This window comes from Passer montanus, unplaced genomic scaffold (assembly GCF_014805655.1).
Source record: "Passer montanus isolate IOZ18808 unplaced genomic scaffold, ASM1480565v1 scaffold41, whole genome shotgun sequence".
NCBI lineage: Eukaryota > Metazoa > Chordata > Aves > Passeriformes > Passeridae > Passer > Passer montanus.
Window position 1 is genome coordinate 6,151,859 of NW_024368930.1, and position 20,630 is coordinate 6,172,488.

Genomic DNA, 20,630 nt, shown 5'->3' on the forward strand with positions numbered 1-20,630 from the left:
ATTGCAGTTGTTGCTAAAGCAGCTGTGCTGCCAGCAGAGAGCTCACAGGGGCAGAGGAGAGCAGTGCTTGTGCTTCTTTCTGGCAGCAATGAGTCCTCAGAAGCCCAGTAAGAACCTGAGGGGTGTTTTAGGGATTTCCAAATCCACTGTCCCCTCCCAGGTGTATCCACAACTCCTAGCAACCTTAAACTGCCAAAATCAGTGAGGCTTGCAGCTTCTGTTTCCAGCCAGAGAATTACAGGGATTAGCCAGGAGAAACACACACAAGGAGGATATTTACCCACTGCAGGTCCCCACCTCATTTCTGCACCCCAAACCTGTCAGGAGCACAGCCATGGGGAGGGAGCAGCTGGCAGGACACATCTTCCCCAAGGGACAGGCTGTTTTCTGCACCTCTGACTCCTGCCCATCTCTGCTGCACGTGGCCCAAATCTCTGGTGTCACACTGTGCCCAGACAGCCCCACTGTCACTGCTCCATGGGCTCACCCCCAGCTGCCCACTGGTTCTCCTCCCCGGCAGCTTTTTCGCATCTCTTTTCTTTGAGAATGTTGCTGTGACTAAAAACACCTCCATGGGTGTCAGAGCTCTGGGGCTCCAGCTCTGAGGGATACCAAAAATTGCCTGATCATATTGCAAAAATCCCCACATTTAGGAAAAAAAGAACAGTTGGGCGTTTCATCATTCCACGGGTCTCCAGCTGCTGATTCTCTGTGTTTCTTCTTCCCCTGCTCTTTACAAAGTCCTTCCTTTCCTCCTTGCTGGGGCTTTGTGAGCCAGGAATTACATTCAGCAATAATCAGTGACTCTCCCCTGCCTACAGACGCCTGTGGGCAGCTGCCCCTGGCCTGGAGAGCCCCAGCACCCTGGGAGTGTTAAAGCAGAGCAGGATGAGGAAAGCAGGGCCTGGTGGCACTTCAGTGGCAGCGTTTCTGTCCCAGCCCTGCACCACAAGGTGTCCCCAGCAGTACAGGCATCGCCTCGGGGTTCGGAGGTGGCACCTCAGCATCTCCCGGGCTGGGGCAGGGTCCCTCACAGGCACAAGCCCCTGATCTCAGCAACCACAGTCTCACCAGGGAGAATCAGTCTCCATCCTTCAAATAATGGATAATTGCTGGAGCAAGCAATTTTCACAAGGCCAAGCTGAAGCCAAGATTTTCCCTGTCTTTATTTCCCCCTGTTTTACAGTTTCCAACTCCATTTTTTTAAAACCAATTTCTTTAATAAATATTTTCAAAACAACAGTCAGCATGAATTAACTTCTGATCTCTTAGTGATGCTGAGTTAAAATGAGATGTTTTCATTTATTCGGAAGATCAAACAGCAGAAATGCATTTTAGCCCCCAAAGCAGGGCCCAGCAGACTGAGCTGACCTGCAGCCTGGCGATACAGATGGCTGGTTAAGTCAGCAGGGTAATTAGTGAGTGACAGGAGGACTCACATAAATTAAGAGCTGGGGGAGCATTAAATCATAGGGGTATATTTTCACCATATTTTTTTTTTCATTTTGTAAAATATGCTGTGTTGCCTTTTCTGTGGTCAGTTTGGCTCTATACCACTTTCATATGCAAATATTCTATATATGCATATGCACACACATGCATATATGCAAATACATGCAGACATATGCATTTACACTAGAATTAATATTAACACACTGACAGCAAATCGCTTGAGATCCTCTTGCCCATGCAGAGGATTTCTATATTTACATATATATATATGTGTGTGTGTGTGTGTTTCCTCTTGCTTCACTTCATCTCAGGGCTCTGTGAGTAATTGCTGAAGCAAGAGGAAGAACATATGTCTTGATTTCCACTGGATTGCACCGCACGTAACCAGTGCCACATGGAAAGAGGACTCCTAAAGCCCTGGATTCATCTCACTTAAGTGTGTTATCGAAGGAAGGCAGCCAGGAGATGCTGCAGCCTGGCTGAGAGTGGGAGGAGGTGTCACCAGACATCCCTGACAGTGGGGACATGGAGCAGAGAGGTGTTTCATCTCTTCTTGGTACTGCCAGGAGCACCAGCGAGCCCAGCTCTCTGTCCTGTCCCTCTGCTGCCTTGTTGTGGCCCTTCTGCCATGATTTAGGAGGCAGCTCCCAAATAAAAATCTCAGAAATCATGCTTTTCATATTGATGGAGGAAGAAAACCATTCCTGGATCTTTCAAGTGATTAATGGATTAAATAAAATCAATGGTTTTATGGATTTATAAATAATAAAAATGCCATCAGATGGCAGCCATATCACCCTTCCCTCCTTTGCCTTTGGCAGTCCTTCATGTCCCACCTGCAGACTCACTGGTGGGGCTGAGCCAGCCACATTTGTCCCCTCAAAGACCACAAGGGCTCATCCATCCTGCTCAGAAAGCCCTTCCAAAACCTCCCTCCTCCAGCAACAGGAAAACATCTTCAAATTTCCTGTGGAAATTTATTCCTGGCCAAGATGTGCCTTATTTGATCTCCCACCTGTATTATCTTCTAACATAAATCATTCCCCTTCCTCCCAACCTGAATGTATTTATGAAAAGTAATCATATCCTCTCTTAACCTTTGTTTTTCTAGGCTAAACAAGCCAAGCTCTTTTAATCTCCTCTCCTAAGATAGGATCTCAGTTCTGCTAATCACTCTGCCAGTCCTTCTCTGCACCTGTTCAAGGATAAATTAATCTTTTCTTTTTCCAAAGAGATCCCAGAACTACACACAATATCCCACACGAGGTCGTAGCATTACTGATATTTCTCTGTGTCTGCCAAATAAATGGTTTGTTGCATGAGACTTTCTGCAGAACAAATGGAAAATAGATGCAAATCCATAAATTAATAACCACAACACAACCTTAAACATAACAGAACCTTGCTCAAGGAGATCGCTGTGTTACTTGGACTTGCATTCTGCTCCTTTGCATTTGTGGGTGCAGGTCCTTTACAGGCCTCAGCCAGTGAGTTTCCATATTTCATTTAGCCTGGATAAGCACCAGGACCTTGTATAAAAGGAGGCACCGAGGAAAGTCTTTTCTGTGTTTCCCTCAGCCTTTGCTGTGGCAAAACACCCTTTGAAATCACGGCTGACTGCAGAGATGCAAAGTCAAATGATGAAAAACCTTTTGCATTCGTCTCTTCTCTTTTCAAAATGATTTTCCAGTTTTACTCAGGGTTTAATTAAATTTCTGTGACCCAGGCAGGGAGTTCAGCCTTTCTTGATTAATGCTCTTTTAGGTGGCTCTGCTGATAAGAATTTAGCATCAACAATTGAGCTAACAAGCCCCAGTGAACAGTTTATAGCAGGAGACTAATTCTATTAACACTTTGCAATGTCAGGACTCCACTTTGAGCTAAGAGCTGAGAGGAGAGATGGGGAGAGGAAGCATACATAAAATTTGGGAACAAAATCACCAAGATTCAGCTTTTTGGTGGGCAGAGCTCATCTAGTTTAGCTGACAAAATCAGAATTTCACCTGTTCTATTTTTTTTTCCCTCCTGACTGATGTTCTGTACTTTTTTGGCTCGTTGTGATAAGGGCTGGGAATAAGGAGTGGAACTGAATGGCAGGATTGATAAGAGAAATGAAAGGGTAATGCGATGACATGATACAGGAGTGGGGCCTCTGCAGTTAGCCCTGCCTGTGCTGGATGTGCACTGCAGTGCAGGATGGTCAGGACAAAGATGCTTGTGCTGACAGTTTCAAATTAGTCTGTTGTGACAGAAAAAATTGAGGTGAATGCTCTGCAGAAACCTTCCTGTTACTTTTGGGGTGACAATGGAATCTTTCAGGTCTGTTGTGATTCACAAGAATTTTCTCTCTCTCTTTCCCTCTCCTCCCTACCCTGCTAAAAGTACCGCTAAAATCTCACTCTGTTTGTGGTACAAAGTCCTGGCCAAGATATTGCAGTTGCTCCATTCACCCAGAGCTTCTCATCTCCAGAACCTGGACACCCAGGTTTGGACTTGTCTGTTTTGAGCTGCCCACAAACTTCATACCATAATCTCTTTTGTGGGACCCTCAGAAGCCAGAGCATTATTTTACAGCTGTTGTTTTCCTTTCTCACCTGAACAGCACAGAGGCATTTCTCCATCCCTGGCCACCATCTCTCCTGTTGAACTTTCCTACTTCCTCAAGGCACCCTCTTAGGATTCCCACTCATTGCTGCTTTGCCTGGGACCAGTCCTGTGGCTCTGCAGCTCGCCAGGACTGGAGGAGGATTGGGATGGATGCCCATGGACAACGGGGCTGGTGGCTGAGCTCTGTCCCAACAGGAGCCCCCAGCACCCTTCAGGACTCCCTGAGCTGTTTTCCCTGCCCTTCCCAGGAGCAGGGGTGGACACTAAGTGCTGCTGGCAAGTCAGCAGCCACAGGCCAGGCAGGGCAGGGTGGCTGCACCCCCCTGTTCATCCATGCTGTGGTTGGTGTTCACAGGCTGAGCCTTTATTTTTTAGTTTATTTATTTTACAAACAGGCTAACGATTCAACTTAATTATTTGGGGAATTTGGTTGCTTTTGCTGTCAGTGCAGTCATGGGGAGGATCAGCAGTGTTTCAGCCCCTCATCAGCAGTGATGTCCCACATCACACACTGCTCCTGCTCAGACCCCACTCCTCAGCTGCACCCCTTCGCTGTCCCTGGATGAAACCAATGACAAAACATGCCGAGGGCACACGGCCACCCTCCCTCCCTCTCCCCCCACGACTTTTGCTACAGCATCACTGTAAATTGTAGCTGTCAGCAGGGGAGCACACTCATCAGGGGACTCCAGCCATAATCACTGCAAAGCTGATGCGTGGATCTAAGTCCTGGATGCTCCCCAATATCAAATCACAGCAGGGACACAACTAATACCCTTGTTCCCTCTCCTGAAAACGTGAAGACCCACTGAGAAATCCTTGATGAGGGAGGCTCAGACAGTGCTCCTGACCTGTCAGGACAAGAGGCAGCCAAAGCTTTTGTCCCCAAAGGCTCCTGCACTGGCAGTGCTGCCAGGGCCGTGCTCACCATGGGAGCCACGTCATGAGCATGGTCAGAGATCCCCCTGCCTTCATCTCTACAGCTGTTGGAAGTGGCCTCGTGCACAAAGGGCAGTGTCCTCATTAAATCCTGCGGAGGGTTGCCATGTGGCCAGCAGAAATTTTGTTTTGTTTTATTTTGGGAAGCAGCACAGTAATAGATTCACCACCTCCGAATGTAATGGGGTGACAGATGGGAGCTGGGCCCTGGCTTTCATGGGAAAGGCTCCACTCAGCAGGGAAGCAGTAAGTTTCCCACCTAATCTTCTGCAACCTTCAGACTCCTAACAACTGTAAGAAGCAAAGCAATGGGTAGTTATTAAATTAATGACTTCATCCCCAAGCTGGTAATAAATATTTTATAGTTTTATCTCTCCACCCTGTAGACTGCTCTAGACAGACCAGACTGTTTATTAATCTAGCTTCTGGATTTATGTTATTTAATTGCTAAACAGCCTCAGCATGGTTAGGCTGGATTATTAAATGTTGGAGCCTGAGTGGGAGTCCTCTAACAAATGGCAAAACCTGAGGAGCTTGATCTGGGACTTGGCTTATCAAAACCAAAACAATTTCCTGCAGTGCTAAGGCCAGGTTAGCCCTTGTTTGAGTCACAACCATTCAACCATTGCCTCATGCTCAGTGTAGGTGGACTTTGGGACTTGTGAGTAAGGAAGAGGCAAGGAAATGTTCTGGCACATCCTGGTTTCAATAAGGATGTGCTGGTGTTAACCTGCAGTGGGCAGGATGCTGTGAGGGCATCTGAGCATGGACAGGTCCTTCTGGGGAAGCTCAGGCAGAGCTTGTGTCCTTGTTCTATCCCTTTGTGGCTCTTTGGGTCATCACAGGTAGACCCTATCAAACAAAAGAGCACTGCAGTTATAGATATGAAGGCAGGCTTTAGAGGTTCTTATACTCCTTGTTGATAGGGTCGAAAATGTCTTTAAAACAGATACAACCATTTCTACAACAGTTGCTGGTTTATTCATCCCACTGAGGGATGGGGATGAAGGCAGCTGGAATAACAAGAGCTATTTGTCTGAAGAACGCATCATTCTCACGCTTTTTCAAAGCCTCAATCCCACAAGCCCTTCTGTACAATGCAGGACGTCATTTCAGGATATGTCTTCTCATAAAAGCGTAGGAGAAGTGAGTGTGCTAACAAGTGCAGGCCAGAGCCCTTGAATCCAACCAAGCTGTGCTGGAGCAGTTTCCAGCTCCGAGCTGCCCTGTTGGCTGCAGTGTCATCTCCAGCCCATCCCATTGCTCCCCAGTCTCAGCATTGTCTTTCTGAGGCCCAGGAGGGATGAATTTGATGCTAAATGGCATCTCTGAAGAGCAAAGTTGCTTTCTCTCCCCAGTAGCCCTTTGGGAACAAGGCAACCCCTTCCTGACCACCCAGCTGTGTGTTTTTCAGGACCCCTTTGGTTGTGGGAGCAGAGTGAGGTGATTCAAGCCTTTACTCAGGGAAGCTGTGGGGCAAGGGGAACAAAAATCAGAAAAATGCACGAGGCTGGGAAAGACCCCCCCCCCCCTTTCTGCTTACAGCTGAAAGCCATGGCTGGAACCCTCTCTGGGAGAGATCAGGTCGATGCTGACAAGTGGAAGGTACCACTGGAGGAGTGGGTCATTAGCAGCTTTTAGCAATTAACAGCAGCATCAGTGAGGCCAAATGACTCTCATTGGTCAATGGTTTATCGATGTGTTTAGAGACAACCATATGCTGACAAGAATCTTTTCCCTGGCATCCTTGAAGCCAAAGGCCCACTCTGCTCTGACATTCCGCTCTCACCCTACACCCTGTTGGAGGAGGCTTAAGAGCTCTCCTAAGCACACCTATAAACTGAGAGTGTACCATCTTAAACCAATTCAATTCCCTTCCCTGTGATAAAGGACGCCAGTTCCGAGAAGATAACATCTCCCAGTGATGGCTCCCCGAGCTGCAATTTAGCACAAATCTGAGCGCTCTATTATCCAGCTCAGCCAATTCGTTAAGGAAGGACAGGCAAGCACATCTATTAGCTCGATCATCATAATCAAATATTGGCACAAGGAAGTGCTCAGCGTTGCAAAGTCGAGCGAAACCCCCATAAAACAATTATGTGCCCTTCAGGAAAACAGCGTGCCAGCCGGTGAGGTGAACATGAGTCCAACTGCTTTTCCTCCCGTGAGAAAAGGACAGAATCCCATCAACTCCAAGTGAAGTCCAGCAAAGCCTCAAAGAGACTTTGTTCTTGGGGCTCCTGGGCAAGTTGGGCTCCATCTGCATCTCCGTAGTTGTTGGGGGTGTTTATTCTCAGGGTCCACTGGCTAAGGGAACCTAAGCCTGCCCTAAGCTTCTGCCAGTTGTCCTGCACCATGACACCTTCCAGACAGTAAATGAAGGCAGAAAAAAGTCCCAGTGAACACCCAAGGCCGTGCACATGCTCAAGGAAGGGTTTTAGAAAATCTTCCTTCTACTCAAACTTTTCTCCACATTTTTCTGACTACAGTTCTTGCCTTTTCAGCTCTGTTTTACTTTGCCCCTTCCCTTCCGTGCCTATGGAAGGGCCACCTCCTTCTGCTGAAACCCAGCAGTGCTTGTGCTTCTGTGCAGGGACAGACAGAGAAGTTCAGTTCAGCTAATCAGACAATTGAATTTCTTGGTGATGAACCTGCCTGAAATTCCCTTTTGATCCAATTCATGCAGCTCCAAATGGCCTTAATATGATTTACATTATTTCACCTCTGCTACAGCAGAGCAAAACTGAATTTTGGAAACTTCAGAAATTATCCAACACAGAGATCAGTGAAAAATTCTCTTCATTGCCACCGCTTCAAAACATAAACTCTTACCAGAGAAAAGGCTCTGTTCTTCCAAGAGGGAAATCTGTGAACATCCCTGTTGGGTTGATGAAACTGAGCAAATCTTGTTGACAAAAATCAGTTTTTGAAGGTTTTTTTAGAAATGCAGGAAGGAAAAGTGTCCATCTCTGTGTTGCATCCCAGGGCTGGCATCTCCTGTACTGCTTCTGATGACATCTCCTCTGCTCACACACCTCCTGTGGAAGCACAAAACCAAAAGATCATGAAATCCTGTAATGGTTTGGGTTGGAAAGGACCCTAAGGATCATCTCATTCCAATCCCCTGCCATGGGCAGGGACACCTTCCATAGATCAGACTGCTCCAAGCCCTGTATAACCTGGCCTTGGACACTTCCAGGGATGAGGCAGCCACAGCTTCTCTGGGTGCCCTGTGCCAGGGCCTGCCCACCCTCACAGGGGAAAATTCCTTCCCAATATCCCATCTGACCCTTCCCTCAGGCAGTGTGAATCCAATCCCCCGTGTCGTGTCCCTCCACACCCTTGCCCCAAGTCCCTCCCTATCTCTCTTGGGCATCCTTCAGATGCTGGAAAAGGCTCTTTTCTCTTCTCCAGGCTGAACACCCCCAGCTCTGAGCACCCCCAGCCTGTCTCCTTAGCAGAGCTGCTCCTGCACTCCTGGGGGTGCAGGGGGCAAGCCCTGCCCAGAGGAATCCTGCCTCCAGCCTTCCTGGGATTTACAATTCCCATCACAGCACTAGCAGGATTTTAAGCACCTGCTTGGCTGGATGGTGGCAGCTCCTTCTTCTCCAAAGCCTTCAGCGATACCAAACCTAAATTCCGCTGAAATCCCCCAGTTTAGGAGGTGGGAAGAGCCAGGTGGGAGGTGCACAGTCCCTGGCTGGAACTGCAGGTGAGCAGGGACACGCTGAGCACCCCCAAGCCACGGTGCAGGACAAGGACAAAGCCCAGTAGGGACACGTTGGCAACAGCTTGAAGAAAGACCATAGGAACTAAAGTCACAAACAGAACTGGGTTTTATTATGAAAGAACCCTGCCAGTACATAAGGAAGTTCTGTCTGCAAAATACATTTCCTGAGGAAAGTAGATCACAGTATTCGTTTTCACAGAATAACATGTAGCCTGCTATAACTTTCAATGTGACTCTTTATTATTTAAATATTAACAGTATTCCTTCACATAAACAAGTACTCAGTCATCACATAACCAACACACAAACAACAAAATAAATATACAACAAGAGCACAGTTCATTTTTTTCCCGACTTAAATATTAAATAAATAATAAATACAGAATTTTCATTTCCTGTTATCAGTGCCTGAAACAATATGAATGAAAAAAAAAGAAAAACTGAAAAAGTCTCTCTTCCCCCCAGTGCCCCTGCCCCCACAAAAAAACAAACAAAAAAATTATCAAAATGTCTCAGTTATAAAATATCTTTAAAAAAATTCCCATCATTAAAAGAATAAATAACAAAATATATAAAAAATAACTTGGTTGCATCAAAATTACAAGTAGGAGTTGTAGATAGGCGTTTTCTCTTTTTTTTCTTTTTTTTGGAATATCATTTTTTTATGGTCAAAAGTTTTCATTTTTAACTTTTTTTTGCTTCTTTTATCTTCATTTCTATGGTGCAGTGTCCAGTTTAAAATAAGTATAAAATTAATAAATAAAAAAGTTAAATAAATAGCAAAAAGTTAACATAAGGTGTTGTAAATATAAATTACATACATCTTGCCAAAATTAAATAATTTACAGCATAATTAAACTAACTACTTTTTTTTTCTTCTCTTTCTTCCAGTAAGTGCAATTTCTCTACTTTTAAATACTAACTGAATTGCAGTCACAATCAATTTGGACTCTATTTACATGTTAAGAACATTGTGTTTTTAACACCTCAAATTTTATACCTTTTTTCCCTTTTTTTTTTCTTTTTTTTTTAATTTTTGCACTTGGAATGGGTTCTAAAATAAGTGAACTCTGGAGTCTGATCCTGCAAACACTTAAGTATGGGAGCAAGCCCACCCAGACCAACTGCCCTATGGAATTTAACACAGGGAACAACTCCAATCAAGCCACTCATGGCCTTCCAGGCCAGATCCCGTGGCCATGGTAGCCACTGGGACTTTCCACTGACTTCCCCAAATCGGGAATTATAGCCTAAATATCTGCAGGATTTGGCTTGAAACAACACCACACTCTTGCCTTTTGTTGGGGTCAGCAAGATCCTCCCCAGCTCTGCCTGCCCCACGGCTGGGAGTGATGCAGGATGTGGGATATGGGATGCCCCCACGCTGGGGGGTTCTGCCCCTCTGAAGTGTTTGGGGAGGGAAGTGAGCTCCAGGTGGGAGCGAAGGTGGGGAGCAGCCCTGTGGGGTGACAGCTGGCCCTGGCCATGGAGCAGTGCTGCAGAGCAGCACCCCAAAGACATTCATAGAGTTGCTCTCTAAGTGCACAGAGGGCTGTGTGTACCCAGCTGCTTACACCTGCTTCTTTGGAAGAATTCCCAATACCTGAATCCTCTTTTATTTTTTCCTTTTTTTCCTTTTTTTTTTTTTTTCTTTTTCTTTTGTTGCAGAATGGTGCCCGCACTGTGATATTGCGCAAATCCCAGAACACCAAACCAAACCATCCTCATTGCCCTGTGGGTACGTGTAAGGAATCAACTCCTGGTTCACAGTACATAAGCACTTTTCTGGCCATCAATTAATATCTCTCTTTTTGTTGGTTTTTTGCTTCTTTTTGATTTGATTTGATTTGGTTTGTTTTGTTCATCACAATCTCAACCGTTCTCTGGCATTGATGTATGATCTCTGGACTGGCAATACTGTGCCACTGTAGGGATGATCACAATAATGAAAATAACCAGAACTGTCATCAACAGATTTCCAAAAAATCATATACACCGGACCATGACACATTAAAGAAATTCTTCTGTTTGAAATATCTGGAATTGGCCTATTCATAATAGCTACTCTCATATTTAAGACAGACAAAGGAATACTGTAGTTGCAAACTCCAAAAGCTTCCCTGAGAACCTTTTTTCCATTGCGCTTTCCACTGGAGATCCAGAACTGCTCTTCAGATTTCTTTCAGAAAATAAAAATAAGCTACTTTATAATACTTCAGAGTTCCCATGCCCAGTGGATATCTGAACACTTCGGGGTTGGGAGGCCCAGCACAGGTTCAGATTTACAGGTAGCTTGCAGCTCCAGCACTTGTAGCAACATAGAACATAACTCATGTGTGAGTAGGTGATCTGGACATACGACCATAGACAACATGAGGGTTTAAGCCAGTCATACACTAGTCTTGGATCAGACAAGACCCTGTTCTTGTAACGTTTTAACCCTTGGATCTATTCTGCAAGAACAAGCAACTCATGGAAGATGCCTGCTCTTCACCTGCTACCAAGCCCCACAGCCTACTGGAGAATTTAACCTTCCATCCTGATCTACCTCGTGGTCAAGGTGGAATAAAATCCCACTTTTGTCAAGAAGGTCCAAAGTTAAGTAAACGAGAACATTGAGTTTGATCAGTTCCATGTCTCAGAAATGGCCTCTTCGTTACATTTTGGTCCTTTTTTTCTTTTTTTTTCATTCATTAAACAAGTTTTCCAACTTGTAAACCTGAATACTTGGAGGGGAAGTTCCATCTTACAGTCTGTTTGCTTGCTGCTCTCCATCCTGTGGCGCTACACCTGGATGCCCTTGACAGCTTGCTTGATGCTCTCCAGCAGGTCCTTGTTCTCCGGGTTCTGGTAGCACTCCTGGTTGGTGTACATGTCTGTCAGCGTGTTCACATAGGCATCAAAGTTCTGCTCACTAATTGGATCCTGCAGCCAAAAAAAAAAGTCAAATCAAAGCGTTAGTAAAAGAGAAGGACAAGGATGAGAGTCTTTGCAATAAATCATCTGCGTATTTTAGTGCCCAGAGAAGTTGTGGATTCCTAAAAGTGCTCAAGGCCAGGCTTGGAGAAACCTGGTCTAAGGGAAGGTGTCCTTACCCATGGCAGAGGGCTTGAACACTGTGAGTTTTAAAGTCCCAAACCATTCCATGATTCTCTGTATGTACAGACAGCCAAAGGTCTCCGCATCAAAGTCTTTTTGCGTGCAGTGCTGCATCTACAGGAATCTCATCATCGCCCTAATCCCACCAGATCTTAGCCAGGTCCTTAATTTTATGCACTGGCCTTGTGGAGCTATTAACAGTATCAGGTTAAGTGTGTGCAGGCAGCCTGACAGGCTGGAGGCTGAATTAAGGCATGGAAATGAAGGGCTGGAGGACAACAGGACTGCTGAAACATCACGGAGGGAACCAAAGGCAAAGTCAGGTCACCTTGGGCTCACAGCTGCCCAGCCCAGCTCTCTGCTGCAGTACAGCTTCTGCTTTTGAGGGGCATTGCAAGCCTCTAACTTGGGCTTAATGGGGGAAAAAAGAGAGGGAGAAAGAAGAAAAAGAATGGGATTAAAGTGAGCATAAAAGTCTCATGGGTATCATTTAATTGGAGTTGCCTTAAACCTTGAAAAAATATTTGCTGAACAGTTTATTTGACCTTCATGTGTCAAATACTTTACAAAAAAGCTCTCAGTGAGTGGTTTTCTGCCAGTTAGGCAGCTGGGTGAATACTATCCAAAACTGCTCTGCTGGAGGATGGCTTCTCTCCAACCAGCCTGAATTTAAATACAAACTCCAATGAAAAGGATTCCCAAAAAAAAAAAAAAAAAAAAAGGATGGAAGAAAAAAATAAATCAAAAGCTCTTTCCTCTGATCATTCCAATGGTCTTTATGAATGGAAGAAAAAATAAATCAAAAGCTCTTTCCTCTGATCATTCCAATGGTCTTTATGAGTTGTAAGAGGACAGCTTCCTCAACAACACGAGCCCCACCTCCACACACCTGGTTTTGACAACAGTAATTACATTCCTGGGAATAGAGAGAAGGTAATTAATAGCCTTTTGTGGTTTTACTATTTTAATGCAGTCTTTTCATTTCTCAGTAACTCTATGGTAACATGCTGTGGGCTGTTAGACCTTGTTAAATTAAACAAAATACACTCTCTTTAAGAATGCTATTCTTTAGCTGCCAGCTATTCAAAACTGAATTGAAACTACCTGCATTGTAATAGGAGCTCTAAGATCTTTCTGACGTTGAAATCCAATCCCTCCTGATCTCTGCTTGTGCTGTCTTAGCCTAAAAGGCACTGGGTGCCCTTGATAAAGTTTCCTATTTTGTGATAGTGCTCCCAGATGTAATGAGACAGAACAATAGATAAAAAGGGGAGATCAGCAGAAAATGACAACAAAAGGGAGATACAATGCAAGCTTCAGAGATAAGGGAAAAGTACTGATCTTACAAAGGACACATAGGTGTATGGAAAGAAATTCTCCCACTCTTTAATTGTGAAAAAGCCTTATCATGAATTGGGTTTGGCACAGCTCCCTTGGTGATGCCAGCTTGGGGTGAGCACTGTCACAGTTTCTTACCATGTGCGGAAGGCGGATGTTGGCAAGACTTTGGATGAGAGCCTGGCTCAACCCTGAGAGCTCCAGGAACAGGGCCTCGTTTTGCTCCTCTATGATTTTGTTTTCCTCCTCAATGTTCTTCAGGTTCTTCTCCATGGTGGAGATCTGTGGAGCAAGGAGCACGGCAGGGTCACCAACCCTCACCAGGGCACCCACCAACACCCATCAGCCCTGGGCTTGAATGCATGGCCAAGGACACAAACCTGGGACTGGAGTTTCACCATGGCCGCTTCCATCTCCGAGTTGGACTCGTTCAGCTCACTGATCTCCTTGTTCAGCTGCTTGATCTCCTCATCGTTCTCCAGAACTGCAGGAGGGAAGGTCATGGGCAGTCAACAAATGCTCTTGGGAAAAGCAAAATTGTTGGGCTTTCTGCTGAGCCCATCCTGCTGCACCGTCCTTACCTTGAAACAGGACGTACCTCTCACCTGCCTTTTTCTTTCTATTTTTTTATAATTAATATTTTTATTGTCACAGTTCAATGATACTTGAACAGGTCAATATGTAAATGCAAAAGCAAAGGACAGCAGAGCAGTTGGGGTCCAACACATCCCCACACACAGCAAGGCTGATTGTCCTGAACAGTCAGGTCACTCTCTCCAATCCTGAGTTTGGAATGATGCCATTTAAAAAACTAATGCATATCATGATGAGAAATTACGAGGTCCATAAAATAAAGCAATATTTCTAGAGGAGTGCAGGTATTTATAGGTTCTAAACTATCAAGTCCAATGCTTGAACTTTGTCAAATACCACAGAAAGCTCAGTAATAGCACTGGAAATGCAAAGTGCCATCGCTAACAAAATTCCAGATCCAGAAATATCTCAGTATTAAAAGCCCTGAATAGGTGAAAATCGCTGAATGACTGCAAGGGATTTGTAAAAATGCCAGTGAATATATGAAAAAAAAATCTGAATTTCAGCATTACTTCTTTTGCCTTCTTTATTGTTACTCCCTTAAAATGTGTGACTCAAGGAGTGAGACTGGTACCATGCCAGCACAAACACCCAGAAAACACAAGGAATGGGTCTTCAAAGTACATGATGTCCTTGAAATCTGTGCCCAGGTTTCAGCTTAAACCTCCCAGTCTAAAAAGAAAAAGATCTATGGGCTCAACACCATGACACACCTGCAAGGCAAAGGAGTGAAAAATCTTACCATCGCTGGTCTTGAACTTTGTGTTGAGAATTTCATCCCCTGAGAGTTTTCCTTTCTTCCCAGCAAAAGTAGCTCTTGGACACCCTGACAAACTGAAAAACAAGTAAAAATGGGTTTCATAAACTCTCAGTATTTATAGGTGCTTATGTTCCCAACATAAGAACATGTGCCATTTGGTGGAATTCAAGCTGCGAGACAGTTCTTCTAAAAGCTTTTTATGGTACAGAGGAAATTGCTTTATGAATAATGCCACAAAACACCCCATTTATAAAGTGAGAGTGATTTTCTTTAAGCAATGATTAAAAACACATTGCTTCCTAAAAGAGGAGGTGTGCTAGGTGAGGAGGGTGAGATGAGTCTGGTTGTCTTGGGCACCAAGCTCCTATTTGTGGTGCTCAAATTCTGTTCCAGCATGCAAATAGATTTAGATTCGAGGTTAGGAAGAAATTCTTCCCTGTGAGTGTGGTGAGACCAGAGCTGCCCAGAGAAGCAGTGGAAGATTGCTAGAAGTATCCAGTGCCAGGCTGGACAGAGCTTGGAGCAACCTGGAATAGTGGAAGGTGTCCCTGCCTGTGGCAGGGGGTTGGAATGAGATGATCTTTAAGATCCCTTCCAACCTCAACCATTCTGATTCTGTGAATATTAAAACAACCACACATTTTCTACCTTCAGTAAACTTCAACCTGAATGAACTCAGCATCAAAATCACCCTTTCTTGATCCTCTTGAGCCTGGCATGAGGAGCTGAACGCTGCTCAAACTGCATCTTGAGGCAGGTAGATTTATCCACAACCAAATCATCACACTCACACTGACGTAAACCCCAGGATTTACCTTCTGTGAGTGAGGAAGCTCCCGTTGGCATGGCCAGAACCGTCACAGCCTGGGGTGGGGCAGGTTGGGCCTTCGTTCTTCAAGGACTTCCAGGAGAAGGAGGAGCCGTTGAGGGATCCTTCCTTCTGCCTGCGGGCTGCCAGCGGGCACCCCGAGGCGCTCCGGTGAGACGCGTACTTGCCACTGATGTGTCCCAGCCCAACACAGCCCGGAACGGGACACCTGGGCACGGGGAACCAGCCAAAGTTACACCAAGGGGAAGGGACGGAAGGAAGGAATAAAGAAAGGAAGGGAATTGTTGATGAGCAGGAATGAGGAAGCCTGGGAAGGGAGTATTTGTATTTGGGTCTCGTCTGGAGTTTATAGGGGAAATGCTTGGTTGATGGAAATGGCAGATGGGAAATTAAAAGCTACGACTGCTCCTTCAAAAGAGACAAAGGGAATCAAGGAGAATTCTGCAGGAGGGAAGTCTGTTGAGGTCACGTCACATGCAGCAAAAGTAGGTCCCAGTGGTGTCAGAAACCAGGTCTTTGGTGCCTCACTGGGGACAAAAATTGCAGGTTGGGCTGCCTGATGGGGAATCCTGATGTACCCCAAGGCTGACACTCACACTGAGCCATCACACAGGTACTGCTGGCTCTGCCCTGTGTCACTGCTGATGAACCCAGGCTCATCTCTTATCACACAGCCCTCCCCAGGAGCCAGTCCCTGAGCCAGGAGCTGTTCAGGCTGTGCACAAAGAGCTGCAGCCCTGTTCCTGCCAGGAGGGCGTCCGAGGGGTTTCTGAGCCTGCACCCCGTCAAACAGGACAAATCACTGAACCACCCCTCACCCTGCAGCCACAGCATGGCCTCCTCCTCCTCCTGGTTCACATCCTGCCTCTCTGGGGAGATCAGCCCACGCTCTCAAGGGGATAAAGTGGGAATTATCATCAAGGCAGCACATGAGTCCTGCCCTTGCCAGACTTCTGCCTCTTTATTTTCACTTAAAACACACAGGAGCTGTGAGGAGCCTTTGGAAGCACCAATACAACTTGTGCTACTGCCAAGCACACGAGTGGCTCTCTAAAAGGCACCTCTTTCCTCCCTCCTCACCTAATGGCATTTTCCCTAATTCCTGCCATCCTACAAGCCCAGTGTATCTATCAGGGTTTCTGCTGTGGTTTGCATTTGTTTTAAAAATGCTTGTCAATTTTAAATACAGTTAAAAGTTTATTACTCAAGGGAGGTTACTCAAAAATAGAGGAGGTGGAAGGAGGGAAGAAATGACAAAAATAGCCCCCATGTCCTTAGTTTGGAAGCAATTAGGGACTTTGAGGCTCTCCAGCAAAAGCATTCGCGGAGCTGCTCCTGAAAATCACAAGCTGCGTTTCACCGCAGAAATTATTGCCCTGATTGTTTACATTCCACACAAAAGGGAGATGACAGCAAAAGGGGGGAGGCCTACACCCAGCCTTTTCCCAAGATAATTTGAAAAACGCTGATCTCGATTTTAATCAGCTGCAAATGCAGCACAATTCACTTATAATATCCCTGCCAGCAGGATCCTCAGTAAATTCATAACATCATTGCTTTTATATGATCACGAGCAAATTACTGAATCCTCAGGAGGAAAAGGAGAAGGGGGAGAGGGGGGAAGAGCAAGAGAGAAAGAGACAAACCCCAGCATTTCGTATGCAGCCTTTACAGCCCAGCCATTACATATTTTACACCGTTAATTTAACTTTTATTACATTTTCATTGTTAAAAAATAAACCAGAGCCTTATTGTGCAAAACAGCTGTCTTGGACATATTTTAAATTATTTTTTAAAATATTATTATTATTTAATGGGAGCACCAGTAGCGTTTGATCAATTAGACACCTGTGGATGCTTCTGCTGGATGGGCTGGGCTGAAGGTTGAGGTGATCTGTTCAATCACATCTGCAGCAAATTACTTGAAGGATGAACAGCACAAACAACAGGGACTAAATGACTTTCTCCTCGGTGACGATGTGCAGAACTCGGCCGGGTTCCAAGTGGAGTTCAGTGCAGACAGAGGAAGGATTTAGAGCCAAAGCTCCTTAACATAAACCCACAGCAGGCACACCTTGCCGTGGGTGGTGGGACAAACACTGCCACAGGCTGGGGGGAGGCACCAGCCAGGGATTGTTGTGCCACGTTGTTTTGCACATCTCAGAGGAGCTTCTGCTCCTCCTGGGTGTACTGGAAGAGGAGGGTTGCTGTCTGGGCCCTGTGTCCCTGGTTAATGGGTTGTTAGGGAATGCCTCCTTCTCCTGCAGCTGCAGAGACCCTCACATTTCACATTTCCTGCACCCATGCCCATGGTTCCACCAAGACTTGTCTGTGGAGGTGGATGGCACCAACTATCTAGGAGTAAGGAAATCCAGCCCCATTTGGAGCCTGGAACCTAGAGAATCTATGGATGCCCCACCCCTGGAAGTGTCCAAGGCCAGACTGGATGAGTCTTTGAGAAATCTGGTCTAGAGGAAGGTGTCCCACCCCATGGCAGAGGGTTGGAATGAGGTGAGAATTAACACCCCTTCCAACCCAAACAATTAAATGATTTCTTGAAACTTTATCTTCCCAGTGTTCGGATCTTTAGGGTGGACTAGGAGAAACCCAGCCCTTGGTGAGGATGCTGGTGGGGACCCTCACTCTGCTGTGGGTGTCCTGCCAGCCCCCACCATGTGCTCCACACAAAAACTCCTTTCTCCTTGCACTGAGGAGTGATTTCTGTGCAGAGAAACCACACTGGGGAAACTGCTCTGTCCTGCCCTGAATGGGGAAGGCACAAATGAGCAAAACTACAACTTCCCCAGCCCCACAGACCACATGTCTCTGTGGAAACCATGGAGAGGGGTGACCTCCCAACTGGGGTCTCCAACCATGGTGAGAGCAAAGGTACAGCCAGCATTTGCACATCACCAATTTGCTGCCTGCCCTTTCCTTCCCTGTGTCACTGGTTAATGGCACAGTTTTGCAACACCACCAGCAATTCAGTGTATTTGAGCCAAAAGAGGCTTTTTTCCTGCAGATTCTCGAGTAGGTTGCTTAATTTTTAATAAACTCTGCAAACTCCTGCTAATTATCACACGGCTCATTTAACTGAGAGGCTTTCCTTCCTGTAGACTGAGGAGGAAGAACAGAGCAGATGGCTCAAATACCATCTTTTTCTGAAAGGTCCTTCCCCCCCAGCAGGCACATCCCAGCTTCCCATGGCCCCCACTGGGTTCTTCCAGCCCCACTGGGTCCTGCTTTGGCTCAGCCTCTGCTCCAGGCCAAAACCTGGGCACATGGGGATATCCACCTCTGCTCCTCTCTGAGGGCAAGACCTGCCCTGGGAGTGAAATATTTTTTTAAATGCTCCATTTGGAGAAATTCTGCTGAGCCAAAGGGGTTTGGATAGATACACTAGCACTCCTGGGCAACCAGAAACCCTCAGAAATGGTTGATCATTTTTTCCATGTTTCTTTTTACCCCCTTCCACCTGTACTTGCTGGGTGAGTGTACAGGCTTCAGAAAGGCTGGAGATGCTCTGAGGTAACAAAAAAAAAAAAAAAAAAAAAAAAAAAAAGAAAATAGGGTCCTGGAGTCAGTGCTGCCTTTCATGTCCTGTAGCTGTGTAAGGAGATAGAGATCCCAGACCCCACATGCTGAGCCTGTGATGTTCAGACTTGCTAAAAGTCAGGACAAATGGATTTCACAGCTCATGAAAACTCCTGAGGTGGACTAAGCAATTTCAAATCTCTATTCCCCACAGGAATAAACCCCCTGGGATGTTTTGAAAACTTCAGCCTGAGGCAGCAGAGAGAGGTTTTTTTCCAGTTCACTTCAAATATTCTGCCCTGGCAAAGACTCCACAAAACACAGTTTATTCAGAGTTACCAGATCCTGACCCAACTCAGCACTGGGTACTCCATCAGCCCTTGTCTGCCCATTGCTTCCCAAAAACCTGCAATGTTTGACTTGACTGTGGGGGTTTACCCTCATTTACAACACTGCTGTGGTTTTCCAGGAATTTATATAAAGTACAGCTAGCAGAGAAACTGTTTGTGCCCTACCAACCTACCTTTCACATCTGCAAGAAAACGACAGTATTACCTCCCCACCACCCAATTTTTCCATCAAATATCAAAACTGCAGCACCAAAACACAGCAAAGAGCTTTGGCAGAGGGGCTCAAAGCAGCACGAGCGAGGGGGGATGTGGGGTGGGTGCTGAGTGATCCCCCACGTAAATCTGTGTGAGGTGAAGTGGATGGAGTGACAAGCTCTGCTCAGGAGTTTTTTCCATACTTACTTCATCAGCTCTGGGTCTTCTTTATCATCCTTTGTCGGGGTGATCTTGATCCCACTTTTCTTGGCACGAGGGCAGCCTGACAGACTGTGGTTAAAAAGAGAAGAAAGGCCTGTCTCACTGGCAGAATCTCTGCATTTGCTATTCCCCCGCTTCAGTCATCTTTCCCTTGAATTTGGCACAGTGTTTTTGATCTCTCTCGTTTTGCAGCTTCACATCACGAGGAGAAGTCAGAAGGAAAAAAAATAGTAAAAAAATTGAGGGAGATGGACAGTAATTAATGGTGTCTAGATAAGAAGATATCTGCTAACAGCCTGCAATGTTTAATGGAATTGTTGAAACAGAAGGCTCAGATCTGTGCTATTAATGTTCTAAAGTGATAATAGAAGTCATAAATAGGTAGCAATATTAACAGGAACATTGCATCAGCTAAAATCTGACCCTTTGTCTTTTATTCTGTTGAAAGGAGCTTCTAATCAGATTCTGAAAACATCAGAAAAAAAAAAAAAAGAAGTCAGATTAAAGAGATGAAAATAGGCTTCAGTTGTCAGTAACATTAATGTTTTATTCAGAACTTTACAACTCTGCCCACTGCAGGGGAAAAAAAAAAAAAAGAAAAAAAAAGAAAGCAACACAGAAAGAGACTAGAGAGAAAATAATTTAAGGGAGATCTTACCTTCTGTGTGATGCATAATTTCCTGTTATGTGACCAGAGCCATCACAACCAGGAGTAGGGCACCTGCAGAGGCAAGGAAGGCTCGGATTAGCCTGGGGATGTGAGCAGGGGATCAACACTCTGTGACAGCTCTTCTCAAAGAGAAATCTGGGCACTGCCAGCACAGGAGCAGGTTTTTCCTTCCTGCCCCTTCCCCCTCTGTAAGGACAAGATTTGGTCTGTAATATCTGTGGTGCTGAAGTCAGTGCATCTCTGCATGGTGTGACATTGGAGAGGAACATCCTGGGATGGTGGGAGCACAGTGAGGAGCTGCTCTCCCTTGA

The 20,630-nt window shown here is 45.7% G+C and overlaps 1 protein-coding gene across 1 annotated transcript in view; it reads right to left on the minus strand.

The window, feature by feature from the left end:
- Positions 1-11,406: 11,406 nt before the first annotated feature.
- Positions 11,407-20,630, minus strand: part of MYT1 (myelin transcription factor 1) — a 61,800-nt gene continuing 52,576 nt past the window's right edge. The window contains exons 17-23 of the mRNA XM_039719530.1: positions 20,308-20,370; positions 19,635-19,718; positions 15,335-15,556; positions 14,502-14,593; positions 13,546-13,649; positions 13,304-13,447; positions 11,407-11,653 (exon numbers count right to left, since the gene is read on the minus strand). Coding sequence (XP_039575464.1) covers positions 11,513-11,653; positions 13,304-13,447; positions 13,546-13,649; positions 14,502-14,593; positions 15,335-15,556; positions 19,635-19,718; positions 20,308-20,370 — 850 coding nt within the window. The 3' untranslated portion in view covers positions 11,407-11,512. The remainder of the gene's footprint in view (positions 11,654-13,303; positions 13,448-13,545; positions 13,650-14,501; positions 14,594-15,334; positions 15,557-19,634; positions 19,719-20,307; positions 20,371-20,630) is intronic.